We start from the raw sequence: 16,508 nt of genomic DNA, 5'->3' as shown, positions 1-16,508 counted from the left end.
TCGGCACTTGCTTATAACATAGAGGTTTTCAATATTAATGCAGATTTAATTCACACGAATCTTAAAATATATTGGACGATTGACATTCATTACCTCAAAAGATTCCCTTTTGAGTTAATGCAGACGATAGGAATTCAGCGAAAATATAGTTCTCATGTATAATTTTCTCTTGATTCTGGAAAATTATTGTTTACGGAACTTGCAGGATCCTTTTCACAAGTTTATATTGAAAATTTCTTTAAGGCTCCCGTTAAAGTGGATTGTCCATCCCCGACTCCAAGGGTCGGCGATTTAGAATCAAGCTGAAGAAAAGCTCAAACTAACAAGGAAAAACTTTGAGATATCTAGGAAGGTGCTATCTGGCGTCGGCAGTTTTTCTGGTCCCACAGTACTATTTAATATATCTCAAAGTTTCGAGTTCATCTAAAGCCGGGCCAAATATTTTTTGGTGCCCTATTCGGAATTCGGGGAGACAATAGTGCAGAAAAAAATTTAACGGTCTAGATTTAATATAATTCCGTACTATTTATCATGGACGAGATTAGAGAAAAAAAAAAAAAAAAAAATCAACCGCAGAAGGAAAGGCGACCATATGTGATGGATTTGAATTCGGGCTGCTGCTTGCATTTGGACCGGGCATTTCTGTGGAGGCTCTTGTCCAATTTAATCAGCAAACTTTGTTCTGAAATAATAAAATATCATTTACTTGTAACAATGATTTAATGGAGTAAATAAGGTATCATCTTTGAAGGTTGGAACTTCTACAATGCTTTTAATAATGGTACTCATTCAAGAGTTAGATATATCAAATTTGAAGTTTGGGAAGTGAAATACTGGTCATTCGCCTCTAACCTTCTCAAGAATATATGTGCATAATTTATGTTTTGTCTTTCAAACTAATCATAAAAGCCATTCCAGTGTTTCCTTTTCTTCAAGTGAAAGATCGAGTGCCAAGCCACCAGATTTTACTGAAGAAGTTGAATTTATATAGTTGTGCGTAGAATAAATAAAGAATAAAGAAATAGGTTTGCATACGATCCTAATAAAAATGAAGGATGGGCTAAAATTGAGCAGTTCTATTGAGTTGAGTCGGTATCAACAAACAAACTTCAGGTGCTATTCACTCCTTGTTATATTGTTGTACAAGTACAATAATTCAAGTTTATTCAGGTGATTTCTCTGTTTGTTAATTCTTTGCTTTGTACATCCTCGTTATACCAACGAGAATCGGTGCATAACCTAAATTAATTATCATTACTCTAATAGCGACAAAAATAAACTAATTTATTCCAGTGAGCAATATTTGACTAGCCTAATCATTCGAATGCACAATTTGTCCATCCTAGAAAGGTTCCTTTTTCCATTGTTAATACATTTTAAAAAATAAGAATTCACCCATAGACAGACTTTGCACTCATGGGTACAGTAAAGAACATGAAACCAATCGTATATCGTGCCCATTGGATGCTTGTAAAGAATTAATAATATCACAATGGGACGCTCGACACATATCATACCAGATTGCACATAAGTTGAAACAAATTGAATTTTGGTGCAGAATTTAGTTTCCCGTCATAGAGAAAGAATCATACTCAACTAGGGGTGGCAACAAACTGAACCGAACTGAACTTACCTTAAGTTTGAGTTTGGTTTGAATTAATTTCGAACCGAACCTGGTTTGATTCGTTTCGAACCGAACCTGGTTTGATTCGTTTCGAACCGAACCTGGTTTGATTCGTTTCGAACCGAACCTGGTTTGATTCGAAACGAACCGAACCTGGTTTGATTCGTTTCGAACCAAACCCATTTCGAATCGAATTAATTGCAAACTACACATTTTTCGAATCGAACCCGAATCGAACCACGAACTAAATTATTTTTTAACAGTCTTAGTTATACCGGTAGTTTATACATTAATTTTTTCTCGCGGGACAATTCACATGGCTTCCTTTTACCGGTATGAACTATGAAATGAGTGTTTTTAAGTTGAAAAATTGTTTATGAAAAAATACATCAGAGACGGCTTTCCTGGTATAAACTACGAGAGACGACCGAAGAGAGAGAAGAGACAGTCATCTAGGCCGGAGAGAGGAGTGACAGCCGGAGAGACAGCTAGTTGCCGAGAGTGTCAGCTAGATTTTAGAGCTAGAGGGAGAGTGAGTTAGGGAGAGGTGGAGAGAGAACTAGGTTATTGAGATTTGAGAGCGAGGAAGTATCGGCTAAGTTAAATTATGACTCTCTATCTTGGATTTTAATTTCATCAGTAAATGGACGGCCGATGTTATTATGAGATTCGAACTATAAAAATGATCGAACCCATTTCAATCGAACCAGGCTAGGTTTGAATTTGATTTGAATTAATTCCGAACCAAACCTGATTTGGTTTGTTTCAATTCGAACCCATTTCAAATCGAATTAAACTCGAATTAAACCCGAATCAAACCCAAATCGAATCACGAACCTCGAATTTTTTTGCCAGCCCTATACTCAACCATGACAAAGAAGACGGTGCTCTAAAATTATTCAAAAAACGGATGAAAACAGTACAACATTTAAGAAAAGAAAAAAAAAAGGCATATAACAGTACGAGTTGCCAGTGAATTAACTAGACATGCTTTCTAAGAGGTAAACTGAAAGTTAAAAGATACAAGATCCCATTATTGTAATCCTCTTCACTCTAAAATGTAAATCAAGAAAGCAAATTATTTGCTAAATCACAGAATTTACGGTTCGCACTATTATCGCAAGGTATGGTTGACTTTGGATGTCCTACCTGATCGATCCATCAAAATAAAACCGGTAAAGAAACTACCACACTGAGCTCTTAAGACATCACCATACTGAGGGATCATAACAAAAATCAATGGGACAAGCCATATTGAATACTACAAACAAGGTACAATCAAACCAGAAACTTCTGTTCACCAACAAAAGTGTGGAAGATCAAAACAACTCAATTGTGGCCATTGTTGAGACTCTTCCTCAACACATCCATGACCGCTCCAAAGCTGGCCTTGACACTTATTGGCGGGTTCTTGTACCGGCATGCCATGTCAGCAATGGTCCCTGAGTGGTAGTCCACCTTTGATTGTGCAAACTTTAAACCGTGCGCTGTACTAATCACCACCGTCCGATCGTTAGCTTTAATAACCCTTGAATCCCTTAATTTGAAAAGTGCTGCAAGTGCGACGCCAGTATGTGGGCATGCAAACATGCCAGTACGATCTGCTAGCGACATGGCATCCATCAATTCCTCCTCAGTAGCCTCTTCTACAATCCCATTTGTCGCTTGAAGCGCGAACACTGCTCGGTCAATTGAGACAGGGTCCCCAATTTGGATCGCTGAGGCAAAGGTAGTTTCTGCTGTTATTGGGTTAAAATCTTTCCACCCGGATTTGTAGTACCGGTACAGCGGATTCGCATTGGCTGCTTGTGCGCAGACAAGGCGCGGAAGCCGGTCAACTAGGCCCAGTGCACGACACATTTCAAAACCTTTATAGAAGGCATAAATGTTACCCAGGTTGCCACCTGGCACTATGATCCAATCAGGTACCTATAACAAAGAACAAAATAGGAAAATAAAATTACCAACAGTATAGATTTAATCACCTGGAAAAAAAAAAGCACATTATAGATGTCATAAAAAAATAACAAAATATCAAAATCTCAACACTATTCTACTTCCATAACCAGGGGCGGAAATAGAAAATTTGAAGGGGGGGGGGCTAGCTAATCCATAAAATGTAATATGTGAAAAAGACAAAAATAGTATGTTTAGTGGGAATTGAACCCATGACCTTACACATACCATCTAGAACTCAAACCACTAGACTACCAACACTTATTTGTTATTTTAAGAGGGGGGCTACATTATATAAAAGTTCAAAAAACTCAAAAGTTTAATTAAATTTTAATATACATAATTAAGAATTTTAAAATCATAGGGTGGCTTAGCACCCCCTGACATATACGTAGATCCACCCGTCCATAACTCCAGCTTCTTGATTAATAAAGAACAAACAGTTCATGCTACAGTAAATAAATCTGACCCAAGAGGGAGATAACTTGTAATGGGACCAGTTAAAATATTTTGGATTTTTCTGGTTTGCCGGTGAAGCTGCCTTTCAGAAAGTTCTTAAATATGGAGAAAAAAAGAGACTAATTTGCAAAAATTCAGCCACGACAAGTGAAGAAAACAACAGATGAACTCAGAAACTCATATCAAATCTGATTTTTACTTACTAAATACTATATCCATACCTCCCAGTCAAACTGTTGTAAGATTTCAATGGCTGCAGTTTTCTGACCCTCAAGACGAAGAGAGTTGAGCGAGTTGGCAAGGTAGATGGGGAGCTCGGCAGTGACTTCTCTGATAAGTCGCATGCACCCATCGAAATCTGTGTCGAGTGACAGCACGGTTGCACCGTTTGACACGGGTTGAATGAGCTGAGCTATTGATATCCTGTCTGCTGGCAAGAACACTATTGCAGGGATGCCAGCGGCTGCACAGTAGGCTGAGAGCGCAGCTGAGGTGTCACCAGTGGAGGCACAGCCAACTCCAGCAATTGGCCGAGACAGAGGCACCTTCCGCAACCTGTTCACCTATTGGAGTAGAAAGAGAAATACATATAAATCAGGCCTAAAAAAGGGGCAATAAATTTTGAAAACAGATGAATGAGAAAGAAATCCTCTGGCAACAGCAAAATTGGATGAAGAATGGACCAAGGATCATCCTTTCCAAATTTGACATTATAAAAAGCAGGATGGTAAGATCCACAGAGATTGGATCCTCGTTTCAATCACCTTTCTTTTATCATGCTCTTATTTTTCAACTAATGTTCAATGGATACACGAGTTAAAGCTCAAGTCACTTAACAGTGACTCTAATATACAGATAGCGTCCATTTTGGATGGAACAGGGTTGGTAAATCTGGTGGTGTCCCTTGCCTATTAGTAGATTGCCAACCCCAGCAGCTTATCTGAGACCAGTAGAACAATGAGCTATATGACCACTATTAATCAAAGAGTTTCTACAAAAACCTAACATAGTAATGAATGCACTGTCATATATTTCACATGCTCGGCTCACATTACAATAAGATATTGCAATGAGGATGTAAAAGATGGGCAAGAACAGGTACATGAACATATCAATGGGTGTCCAGCTTGCTAAAAAAACAACTCAGCTTGACATTTTTACGAACGAAGTATGTGCAATACCAGTGGCCTCATGATAGCATCCTTAAAATCGCCATCCCACAATGCATATGGACAATTCATGCAAATGACAATCAACAGCAAAAATCCTGGCATAGTTCTGCAGTAGGGTATAGTACCCCATACCTATGACTACACCTTTTAACTAGGATTTAAAATGACTACCTAGCATAAGAAAATTAGCCAAATTAGGATTTACTGTACCTGTGATACCAGAACTGTCATACCGAGATCCTTAAAGCTACCAGTGTGAGAAATCCCACAATGCTTAACCCATAAATCAGGCATCCCACCTAGATGCTCTTTCCCGAGCCTCTCGGCCCAGAACAAATTCGAATTCCCTTCAAAAAGGGACACAATTTGGTCAGGGCTGATACTAGGCAACACAAATTCCTTCTTGGACCACACACCTGACCCATATGGCCATGTGGTGCGCCCAACCCGTGAGTCAAACAGCTCCCTCCAGTACGACCCTGGATACTTTGCTAGTGCCTCCATGTCATGTTTTACATCCAAGAGGCCTCCTGATTTGCTACGGTACACTATTTCATCTAAAGAGTATTTCTCGTTCGGGTCTTCTTTGTTTGAAGGAAAGGGCTCGTACCTTGCAACAGAACAAGAAACCTTTTGAACTTAATTTACAAGGAGATAAATAAGTTACAATGGTTACCATTTTAACTGCATCTTAATGGCAGACCTTTGGATTTTAGATGCAGATATACCACTTACAGCAAAACTCCTAGAAATGATTAGAGTACTTATTTGAACGCTTCAAATAAAAAAGACACAATGTGTGTTTCAGAGATGATTCTGTTGGCTCTTTAAAATAAACAGGGACAAAAATAATTTCTCTAGCTTATTTTTGGTGTAAACAGAGAGGAGATAAATCCTTTTTAAAACTTTCATTAATGTTGCTCTGTGATGTGAGGGATCTCCCAATGCAGGTCCAAACAGATATGAAGGAGATGGCAGAGCAGGTGGCACCACAGCCTGGGTGTGGACCAGACCTGAATGACTTTTCAGTTTGTTGCAATTCTACATTAAAAGATAAAGGGTACTACTGATTTCCTGGATTGCTTGTCAATCTGGATACTGCTAGAATCTTCACTTAGTTCTTTTCTTTAAAACTGCTGTGACGTTGGTATATTTTATTTTGATGTAATTCAGTTTTTTCAAGGCTTCTCTGCCAATTCTTTGATGTCAGGGTCTGTTTTGTAAGTTCAACGTTCTTAGGGTTAGTAAGTCTACTGTTTTTAGGGCCTGATTCTGTCTACCAGTAGTTGTAATGAATTGTTTTTGTTTCAATGGAAACAGGTGGGCATTTTTCCACTTTTATGAAAAAAAAAGGAGATAAATTAATTATAAGCAGAAGGGAGAGTACCAGGCCGAGAATTCGGAGTTACAATGAGGGTGGAGGCGGGAGGCCTCCTGGCGAATGTTCTCTTCAGCTGGTCGGCGGTTCTTCGCGGCTGGAGAACTGGCGGAGAGTTCGGTCGTAGAGCTGGTGGCGCAGTGGAGTCGCGTTAGATTGTTATGTCTGGGAAGATGAAGAGAAGGGGATAGAGAGGAAGGGGTGGTTTTAGCGTTTTGCGGGTGGGAAATGAGGAAGGAGAGTGGTGAAGTGGCGGTCGCCATGGCTAGGTTTGTCGAGTGAGAGAGTGCGGCGGTTACTGTACGATTGGAGAGGAAGGAGACTACGAGAGAGACAGAAATGGTCAGGTGTAAGTGATGGATGTGAATGAGGGATGTTCTTGTATGTATTCCTCTCCAGTTTAATTAGAACGATATGCCTCCGTTTACAAAGAGTGCTATAGCTAGACTGGATGATGGACTCAAGTTTGTAAATAATGGAGATGAATTAAAGTCGTCCAGTTTTAGGGCTGAAAAGGATTCGCTGTCTCATGCCGAAGAAGAGGGATCAAAATACTGATTTTATGTGTTTCCAAATTTGTACTAAATCAGTTATCAGAGTAGCTGGACGTGTCAAAAATGGACATGTTTTTTTTTTAAATAAATGACGAAATTTTAAACTCCCGCATCAAAGAATTTAAAAATTACATTAGAAATTCTGTTAAATTTGTTAATTTTCTTTGTTAAAATTTATATTACTGATATCATCGAGTTTTTTTTTTTTTCCAAAACCACACAAACATAAAAAAATGTCACTACACAATTTATTATATTTTTTAGACTAATTATAATTTGATTTACTATCTGTTTACAATAAGAAAAAACTACAATTACTATCCTTTCGGCCTTTTTGTTATATTTATATTATTAGGACTTAGGAGCGTAAATATGACACTGATCCAAAACAATAGAAGGTGCAAGTTACGGACGACAGGAGAGTATATACGTCAAGTGTTCTTTTCTGTTTAACAATCACAGGAAGTAGGAAAAAAAATCAGTGTGTTCATCTGAATTTTTGAAATAGCTAATTTTTTCATTAAAAGTTGGGGTATAAACGGATCGGATATTATTCTATTTTGTTTGGATCCAAATTCAAAAAGTTACTTAAATTATCTAATTCGTGTATGTATTTGAGACTATCCGTAGCCATATCCAAAAGGATCTGTATCTATATTTGTAACAATCTGTATTCAATTATTTACATCCCCTTAATAGCTAAACCACAATAAATATATATTCTTAAATTGATTTATTAAATTGCATACACATACTAATAATTTATTAAACTACATATGCATATATTCTGATGAATGTACTTGATATCACACAAACAAAAGATCTTGAAGGTTTATATTCAAATGCTTCTATCAATAATTCTGGATTTTAAATTAATTTTTTCTAATCCTCGAACATTCTCCCATGAGATATCTGTTTTAAGATTTTCAGCAATGTAACCTAAAAATAATAATTAGTAATTAGTAAATACCCAACTTAATTTCCAACGTAACCTATCAAAGTGATTAGTAATTAGCAATTAATCAATTAAAGAAGAGCTGAATGCATGGATGATAATTGTGTTGATTTGCATTATTATTTTCATAGTAAGAATTTTACAATCGTCCCCTTATATGGGTCACTTGAATAACCAATTTAGGAGCTACAATCGTCGAACATTGTTCATGAGAAAAGAAAAAGCGAAAATATATATTTCCCCAACAAATAAGTTTAGTAAGGAGCTTTCAAAGTTCTCATGAGCTAACAGCCCGTTAAAAGCCCGGCCCAGAAAATATCAGACATTAGATGCCCCGTCCGGTTTGTTTCTCAAGACAGAACAGAAGTCGTAAGTCGGAACGAAAAGGCGCATGATTAGTCCCATACGGAAAAGTTATCAAGCGATGCGCTCTTGGCTACGCTATAAATAGAGGAGCATAGCACCGTTTCAATTCATACCTTTCTCGGCCTTTTGGCTAAGATCAAGTGTAGTATCTGTTCTTATCAGTTTAATATCTGATATGTGGGCCATGTGCTCACAACGATATTAAATTTATTTTTTGTGGGGAAGGTTTCACCACGGTAGCTTGCTGCCGGGGACCTTGAGCGTCGCCTTTGCGCTGCACTATTGCATTGGCTGGCGCACCCCTACCAGTTATAATTATAAATGTTTATTAACTGCCAACTGTTAAGTTTTAGAGCTTAATGATCCAGGGGACTAAATGGAAAACAAATGTCCTTCCACTACAGCAACAAGTTCTGGTTTTTCTTTCTTATTTGCAAGAAAGCAATGAACGAAAATAATCAATGAACGAATTGCAGCAAACAAGCACATCCTATTTTTTTTTGTTAGAAAGGAAGAATTGAAACAATAATCAATGGGAGATCTAAAGATGTAAAGATAAATTTATTAAATGTCTCTTTGATTTCAACCATCTTAATCGATCGAATAGTTCCAAACAAAAAGGTTATTTAGCAAAGATGGGATTAGTACATTTTGTATTTTCTAAAAACCTATTATTCTTTTGATGAATGCAATAACGTCTTCACCACTGAAATTCTCACTTGTACAGTCATACGAAATTCTAATGAAATTTCTCATGAATGCATTTTAGTGTTAAGCGTGTTTTGCAAAAAGCTATTTTTCTTCCAAAAAAGAGGTTTTACATTGAGTTTCAAATAAAATTATTTCTCTATCCAATAACAAGAATAAAATAATGTTACATGTAATTCACTCTTGTTAAAGAAGAATCAAAATAGGCAACTACAAAAATGGTTTCGCTTTCTGCAAAATTAGCGGCTGTCCTTGGTGCCTTTAGTTTCATCCGGTTTAATGTTTAAATTTTCTCAGCTTCTAATTTTATTTGTTCAAAAGCTTAGATGATTGTGACGTGTTCACAAAAGTAGCACTCTTGTTGAACCCCTCAAGTACCAGTAACCGCATGGCATCAACTCCCCTCTGAAATGCAAAGTCCAACTGCACCCAAGATAAAATATTTAATCATGTCATCCACATTGGAGCAAGACTGAAATACAGTCTCATTCATTGATAATTAGAAATACATAAGCTTTCTGATATTGTTGTGATAAAATCACAAATGTCCCACAAAGAAACAATTAAGATCTCTTGAAAAATATTTCTTGGATAAAACCTCCTACTGTATGTGGTTTCATCAAAATAAGGGTAGCAGGTGTACCTCTTCACGTTCTTGCCTGTTAAATTGCCGCAAAACAAAGTTGGCAGAATCCATTTTCCCAGGTGGTCGTCCTATTCCTGGTATAAATATTCATTAAATCAATGTAAGATGCAGTTCCAAAAATATTCAAGGCTGAAACTCAAAGAAAGAAACTTGTAAAAATTTCATAACTTATAAATAAGTGGGGTGCAAATTACCAATTCTTAAACGGGGGAAATCACGATTCTCCTTGAGATGCTTTATAACACTTCTCATCCTACAATGCACAATTGAACATATATCATTACAATCAGAAACAAGTACTTCACATCATTGTGTACAGCCCTGGTTCAGAATAGTACCACTATCATAACAGTTGAATATACTTTCACTCTTATGTTCATTGACACTTTCACTTGGAGATGAACTATCTAACAATTAAACATAGATATCAGCCCAGATTACTCCTTTAATTACCTTGAACTATTGGCTGTTACGAACAATACCATACACGTAAACAAAGTAAATACTTTCACACAGATCACCTTGGATACAGGAGAGAGAGAGAGAGAGATTTATGTTTAATTAATGAAAATTATAATTGGCAACCACTGCCAAGGATTTCAAAAGAGAGAGAGAGCACTTGGCAGCCGCTGCCAAAGTTTTCAAGAGAGTAAGAGTACCCATTATGCCCACCATGACCTCCTTTTGGTAAGAGACGCAACTTTGCAAAAGGCAAGTCCAAGTCATCATACGTCTTCGAAAGCAAAAACAACAATAAAATTTAAATTAGAGAAACAGTATCTCAAATTAACTACAGACTATACAAAATGTCTAAAACAATAATTCAAAATCGAGAAACTACCAGAAGTACTTGATTTGGTGGAATTTTGTAGTATGAAACAAGTGGACCCACCTACATGAAATTTCGCAATTAGTCTTAAAAATTAACTCATTTTTTCCCATAAGATGTAACAAAACTAGGAATATTCTAGCAAATAAATAATACTTACAGACTCACCACTTGCATTCATGAAAGTTTGTGGTTTGGCTAGAATGATAGGCACATCACCAATTTGACCTAATATTTAGAGAAATAATTGTTAAGAATTACATAGAAAAAAATACAAACTGACACCGCATCAAATGTGATGTAACTACTCAATCGTATTATACCATGAAACTCGACTAGAAGCTGGCCTTCTGATACTTTCATAATTGAATTTTGCTTATATTGGGGATTTTATTATTGAATACACATTACATTATATGAAGGCTGCAATTTATTTAATTTGGTTCTGTGTCAGAAAAATCCAATCGAATTACTCTTTAGTAAAAGGTGTGTAGTAATAAGGTGAATAAGAAGTTCCTAAAGGGGTACCTTTACCAAACAGAGCCTTGAATTGCATTTTGCTCAAAGAAATGCCTTCTGCCTCTGCTATTGCATCTACCATTTCAAACCCTACCTGGGATATCATAAATATAGGATACCTCTTTACAATTACATCGTCTATTTTTGTTTTCAGAAGCACAAAAAAGAAACAAACTCTTCATATTTGGAATTCTATACCTTAGCAAAATTAAATTGAGAAAAGTATAATCAACACAGTTAAAAAAATAAAAATAGAAAGTTTACATTATGGCGGGTACCCTGATAGAGCTTTCCAGGGTTGCCGAGACCAACAATCAGCCAGGGGAGCTTCTTGTGGGTCCCACCGTCCACATCGGTCGCTGACGTGGCGATGGACGACCCTGCCGATAAAATACGCATCCTCGCAGGAGCCCTTAGGCAGGAGCGAAGCGTCGAGGTAAGAGGTAGGCGCGCTACGCCACTGGTTGCGACGGAGAACCCGTGCATTTCCCTCCTGAGCGTGGCGTGTGGCGATGAGTGTTTGTGTGCGCTTCAGTTACCGTGCTTCGATTTTGGTAAAGAATTGGATATACGGGCTAACGGATTATTGGGCTTCGGCCTGTTTTACAATAGAAATCCTAGCCCCATGTTGTTCTGTCAGATCAATCAATTCCATTCAATTTGGTTACATCCAACTTTGGGAACCTGGAGCCTGGGCCCTGGAGGCATGGCAATGCAGTGTTTTCCGAGTGCGTATCCTCTAAGATATCTCAACTTTTGCGTGACCGACGTGTCGGGTGCCTATTCGGAGGTGATGTAGGGGGTCAGTATTATGTGTGCGTTGAGATTCGTGTATAACGTATTTAAACGGTTGAGATTTTCCAAAAAGTCACGCAAAGTTTGAGATATCTCAGAGGATACGAATTCGTGTTTTCCACGTGACCTAGCGCCGCACAATAAGTTGAGAGACCACAATAGAAATTCATAAACAATTATAAGTTCCTCTGTTTACCTACGGGTTTATACTAAAAAAAAAAAAAAGTTCCTCTGTTCCTGACAGACCTTTTATTCATAAAAGCATTTTTTTTTGGAACAATCAATAACGGGACGTGACGTGATGGAGACAGAAGAACTTACCATGCTTTGTTGCTAATGACTAATGTCTGCATCAACCAGTTGTACACAGTGTCCGACTCTCAAGCCGCCATAACTCTTACGTAACAATTTTATACACACATGTTTTCAGAAAGCTCCGGTATTTTTCGAGTTCAGATTCAATGAAGTAACTCAATTTTTGAATTTTAAATTGAAACTGTCGGATTCGAATTCATAATAATCTATTCAAAGTAGAGCGCACACATCTCAAGAGATGAATTTGAATCTCGATTCAAAACTCAAAGATTGGGTTACTTTAGGGGATTCGGATACGTATTTTCCAGTGTTCTAAAAAAAATGTTTGTTTAGACTAATTAATTGGCCGATAAGTCGTTAACGGTAATTAAATCATCACAGATTTTTCTGACTAATCAGTCAATTATTCTTGATTAATTAATTGACGGTAACACTTACTATTTCCATAGTATGAACTATGAAGTCCCTTATTTTCAAAAATGCAAAGTAGTCCCTATATTGTTGAAGTATTACTTATCCTTGCTAAAATTAGTTACAAGTTCATATAGAAGTCAATATATTATGTGGGCGGGATTTGAATTATATTATTTTTCATACGTCAGATTTGGAAAAAAAAAATCAATTTATGATTACTCATTAGACTCCTACAACCCCCTTGGTGACCGATACGTCCTCGGAGGAAGGCAGCAGCTGGGATTCCGAGGCCGATCCATGTCATGGACTCGAGGGGTCAGACCTTTCGGCTTACCTCTGAGACAGGGCTGATTTGGAAGCACTGGAAAATGTGGGAGTGATAATGATATCCTTTGATCCTTCTCACTCTTATTCTTCTTCTTCTGACGATGGTTCATATGCTGACTCCTCGCCTACATCTTAAACTCACCTTTAAGACTTACTTTTGCTACTTTCGCTGATTTGTTTGTTTTGTACCAGTGATATGTCTATCTTTGCTATGTAGATAACACCTAGTTGCTTAACATCTAGTGTGTTCCTTTTGTTTGTAACTCAATACTTGCCTATGGTGCTTGCTAAACTTTGTAAGACAATTTAGTTTCTAATGAAACTGGTGGTAATCCCACTTTTACTCAAAAAAAAAATGAATACTCATTAGAATTTAGATCTGCATAACTAAATTTTAAATAAATATTTATATAAATCTCTATTTAATTATCTAGGAACCAATTATGCTATTACCTTATACGCCTATTGGTGTTACTGAAAAGCTTATTTTTGTATTTTTTTTTTTTTTCTGAAGTAGGTATTAACTGCTAGCTAGGCCATTTATTTACAAGAACCAAGGTCAACTGCCTTTCATTGGGCAATTAATCAAGAATTTCAAGTCAGTCAATGATTAAACTTAAAGTAGAAACAATGCTCGTGATTCTAGCGCTACTTGCAGAAGTAGTCACTAAAGTCGTCATTGTTAATTTGTTTTATTACAATATTACGCTAAGCGAGGTAATCTGAATTAAATATTTGCAGGATCCAAACTTCCATGAGTTTCACTTCACAGCTTTTATTTTGTACAACAAAAATGTGGTTGAATTGAAAACTTAATTTTTAAAGCCAAAACGTTATTTTGCCTAAAGTGCTTTAATTTAAATTATGATTCTATAATTCAGCTCTTTCTTATTTTGGTGCAATGCCACAAAAAGATTCATGTTTATAATCTGAAAGAACAAGAAGAAGAAGACATAACTAATACTTTGACATTTACTAATAAAAAAGTAACAAAAAATATCTCATATATAGCTCTAATCCAAAAAAAAAAAATGTCCAATGGTTAGGCAGGAGACTTGTGGCTTGACTTCAAAAGCCGGGTGATTGATGCAAGAGCATGTGCACATCAATGTTTTCAAAATTCAAAGTTTTGAAGGAGTCATAGATCCAAACAGCACAAAGTTGAAATTTGAACCAACTTGTTAATTTGTCAGAAATTATTGCTATGGCCATCTGAACAATCAACTTTTGAAATTGTTGTACAAGGGCCAAATAGTCAGGACTCAGGAGCTGCAGATTTAAAATAGTGTAAGGACGCTTACCGATCTCTATGATAAAAAAAAAATTCATCATGTATATAAAAATTTGATTAAATTTTCTGTTTTTTATTTTTAAGTTTTTATATAGTTTAACTCTCTTTGTATTTACATATATCATGTATATTTACGTCTCGACTCCTTTTTCTAAATTTAAAACTTCTAGTTCCGTCCTTCAAAATAAAATTAATAGAACGGATGACAGTTTTGAAAACCCCCACAAATTGTCTTCAAAATTCAACTGCGCGCTCGCTCTCCGAAACGCAAGGACCTATATATTAAGTCTTTCAATTAAGTGTTGATTCACAATTTTTTTTGACATTGATAAAACATTATTAGAAAAATTATTGCGCTCTGCATGATGAATGCAATACTGCATGCAACATGTTTGTTTGAATGCATCTCACACAGAGAGCATTACCTCTGTCACTAAATTAAATCCTCGTTCTTCAATAAAGAACTTTAGTCAAACGGTAATAATACTAAATTGTTCCGTTTGACACACATTTATATAATTAAAGATAATGTCATTGATAGCGATTACCTAGGTAGAAATGAGTTGGCACGCACAAAAGCTTGTAATTAATATTATTAATAACAGAATTAGATGCGGATCAGTGGATCTTTTGATGCCTCATCAGCCTTGTAATTAATTTTACTTGGTACATTTTCATATTGGAATTGAATTGTTAATATGACCTGTGGAATTTATGAACATCGTGTTAATTAAGACGCTACGTGAGTTGCATTAATTGTGGCCTTTTGTTTTCTAGTAAAAGATAGCAGGGAATATGTTATTGACCCGTTGGCGTCTTCTCTGCTTAGATGGTCTGCTGAACCAGTTGGGAAACAGTGATATTGGATGTGATTGCTAAGTATTTTCTAATTTTTTTTGTGTGCCTCCTATATATCAAGAACTTTGTGTTTCTATTTTTTTCTTAAGAAAAAATAATATTTATTTTTCAGACCAAATAGGAAAACAGTGGGTTTAATTAATTTGGTCTTTGAGTTTTTATGGATAATAATTATATTCGTTTTAGCGCATATATTATGTAAAATCACAACTGCAAGAATTACATTTTATCTGGTAGAGAACCGCAGCTGATTTCTCAGGAGCAAAATAAGGATGGAATTAATGATAGTAAGACGGTCTGGTAGATATTAGATCAAATTTGATGTGATGTACGGTTCGAATAGTTCACCACATTAAGATTTGTGCATACTTAATATGCACATATGATAAAGTTTTCGGACAAATTTTAATGTTAATTGAATGGTTCTTAACGGATATTAAGTCAAATATAATCGGAAATAAATATGTTGTTATTTTGATCTCTTTTTTTTAGGGTTAGGTGGCAAGTTGTCATCTTACGATTTTCATTGATAAGGAAAATTATACAACCCAAATGGACTTAAAGTTTGAAACTTAATTACAATTAATTACATTATCTCAAATTTCATCTACCAACTAGTCTATCATTGTATCAATTATTCTCGTCATCTAACTATGGTTAATCCATTGCTAGTATATAGCCGTATAGGCACATTCCCAGGAAAGGTGTGTTGTAATAAGGAGCACCGCTAATTAGCTCGAAAACTGAAATTAAATTGCAATTAAAAGTAAAAGAGATGAGTTTAGAGAAATTGACACGCGGGATGATAACGGAGTTCGGCAAAACAAAGGCCTACGTCTCCGGGGCGTCGCAACCTCTTTCTAGGTGCGCCTTTCTATTACCCAATATGAAAGGATTACAATTGTGAACCGTGAGCCCTTACAAAACGGGAAGTCACGGCCAACGAGAGATGAGCGCCGGCGAGCCCTTACAACCAAGGGAAGTCACACGAGCAACTCGAGGTTTGAGCCGGCGAGCCCTTACAAACAAGGGAAGTCACACAAGCTACTCAAGAACAAGAGAAACACTCAATAGACCACTCTAACCTAATCTAATTAGAGATTAGTGAAGTGGATTTGAGGTTGTTTGAGATTAATTGAGATATATTGAAGTTTTAAGCTCAATCAACAATGGTGGAACCAAGCTCTCAGAAAATCACCTCTTTTGAAGTTTAGGGACGGCTAGATTAAGTGGGGAAGAGACCTCACTGCTCTATTTATAGAGACAGCTCCAGAAAGAGCAAATTGAGCTAAAACGTTACAACGTTTTCTAAAAACGTTACAACGTTTTATCTTATAATGCG

General features: G+C 36.5%; 2 protein-coding genes and 1 non-coding gene across 3 annotated transcripts; 1 reads left to right on the top strand and 2 right to left on the bottom strand.

The window, feature by feature from the left end:
• Positions 1 to 2,663: 2,663 nt before the first annotated feature.
• LOC144558945 (threonine synthase, chloroplastic-like) lies at positions 2,664 to 7,005 on the bottom strand. Its single transcript, XM_078307820.1, has 4 exons — positions 6,599 to 7,005; positions 5,422 to 5,821; positions 4,261 to 4,602; positions 2,664 to 3,553 (listed from the first exon to the last, which is right to left on the bottom strand). Exons 1-4 carry the CDS (start codon positions 6,850 to 6,852, stop codon positions 2,954 to 2,956), a joined length of 1,596 nt encoding a protein of 531 aa, XP_078163946.1. The 5' UTR covers positions 6,853 to 7,005; the 3' UTR covers positions 2,664 to 2,953.
• Positions 7,006 to 8,573: 1,568 nt separating this feature from the next.
• Positions 8,574 to 8,769, top strand: LOC144560040 (U2 spliceosomal RNA). The gene has a single exon (XR_013513305.1). It is a non-coding gene; the product is annotated as a U2 spliceosomal RNA (small nuclear RNA).
• Positions 8,770 to 9,244: 475 nt separating this feature from the next.
• LOC144559614 (peptidyl-tRNA hydrolase, mitochondrial-like) lies at positions 9,245 to 11,679 on the bottom strand. The gene is made up of 8 exons (XM_078308679.1): positions 11,431 to 11,679; positions 11,176 to 11,260; positions 10,808 to 10,875; positions 10,660 to 10,710; positions 10,478 to 10,551; positions 10,013 to 10,071; positions 9,816 to 9,892; positions 9,245 to 9,595 (listed from the first exon to the last, which is right to left on the bottom strand). Exons 1-8 carry the CDS (start codon positions 11,650 to 11,652, stop codon positions 9,479 to 9,481), a joined length of 753 nt encoding a protein of 250 aa, XP_078164805.1. The 5' UTR covers positions 11,653 to 11,679; the 3' UTR covers positions 9,245 to 9,478.
• Between the last annotated feature and the right edge of the window lie 4,829 nt (positions 11,680 to 16,508).

This window comes from Carex rostrata, chromosome 9, assembly GCF_964058835.1.
Source record: "Carex rostrata chromosome 9, lpCarRost1.2, whole genome shotgun sequence".
In the NCBI taxonomy this organism is placed as follows: domain Eukaryota; kingdom Viridiplantae; phylum Streptophyta; class Magnoliopsida; order Poales; family Cyperaceae; genus Carex; species Carex rostrata.
This window is presented reverse-complemented; position numbering and strand designations above follow the sequence as displayed.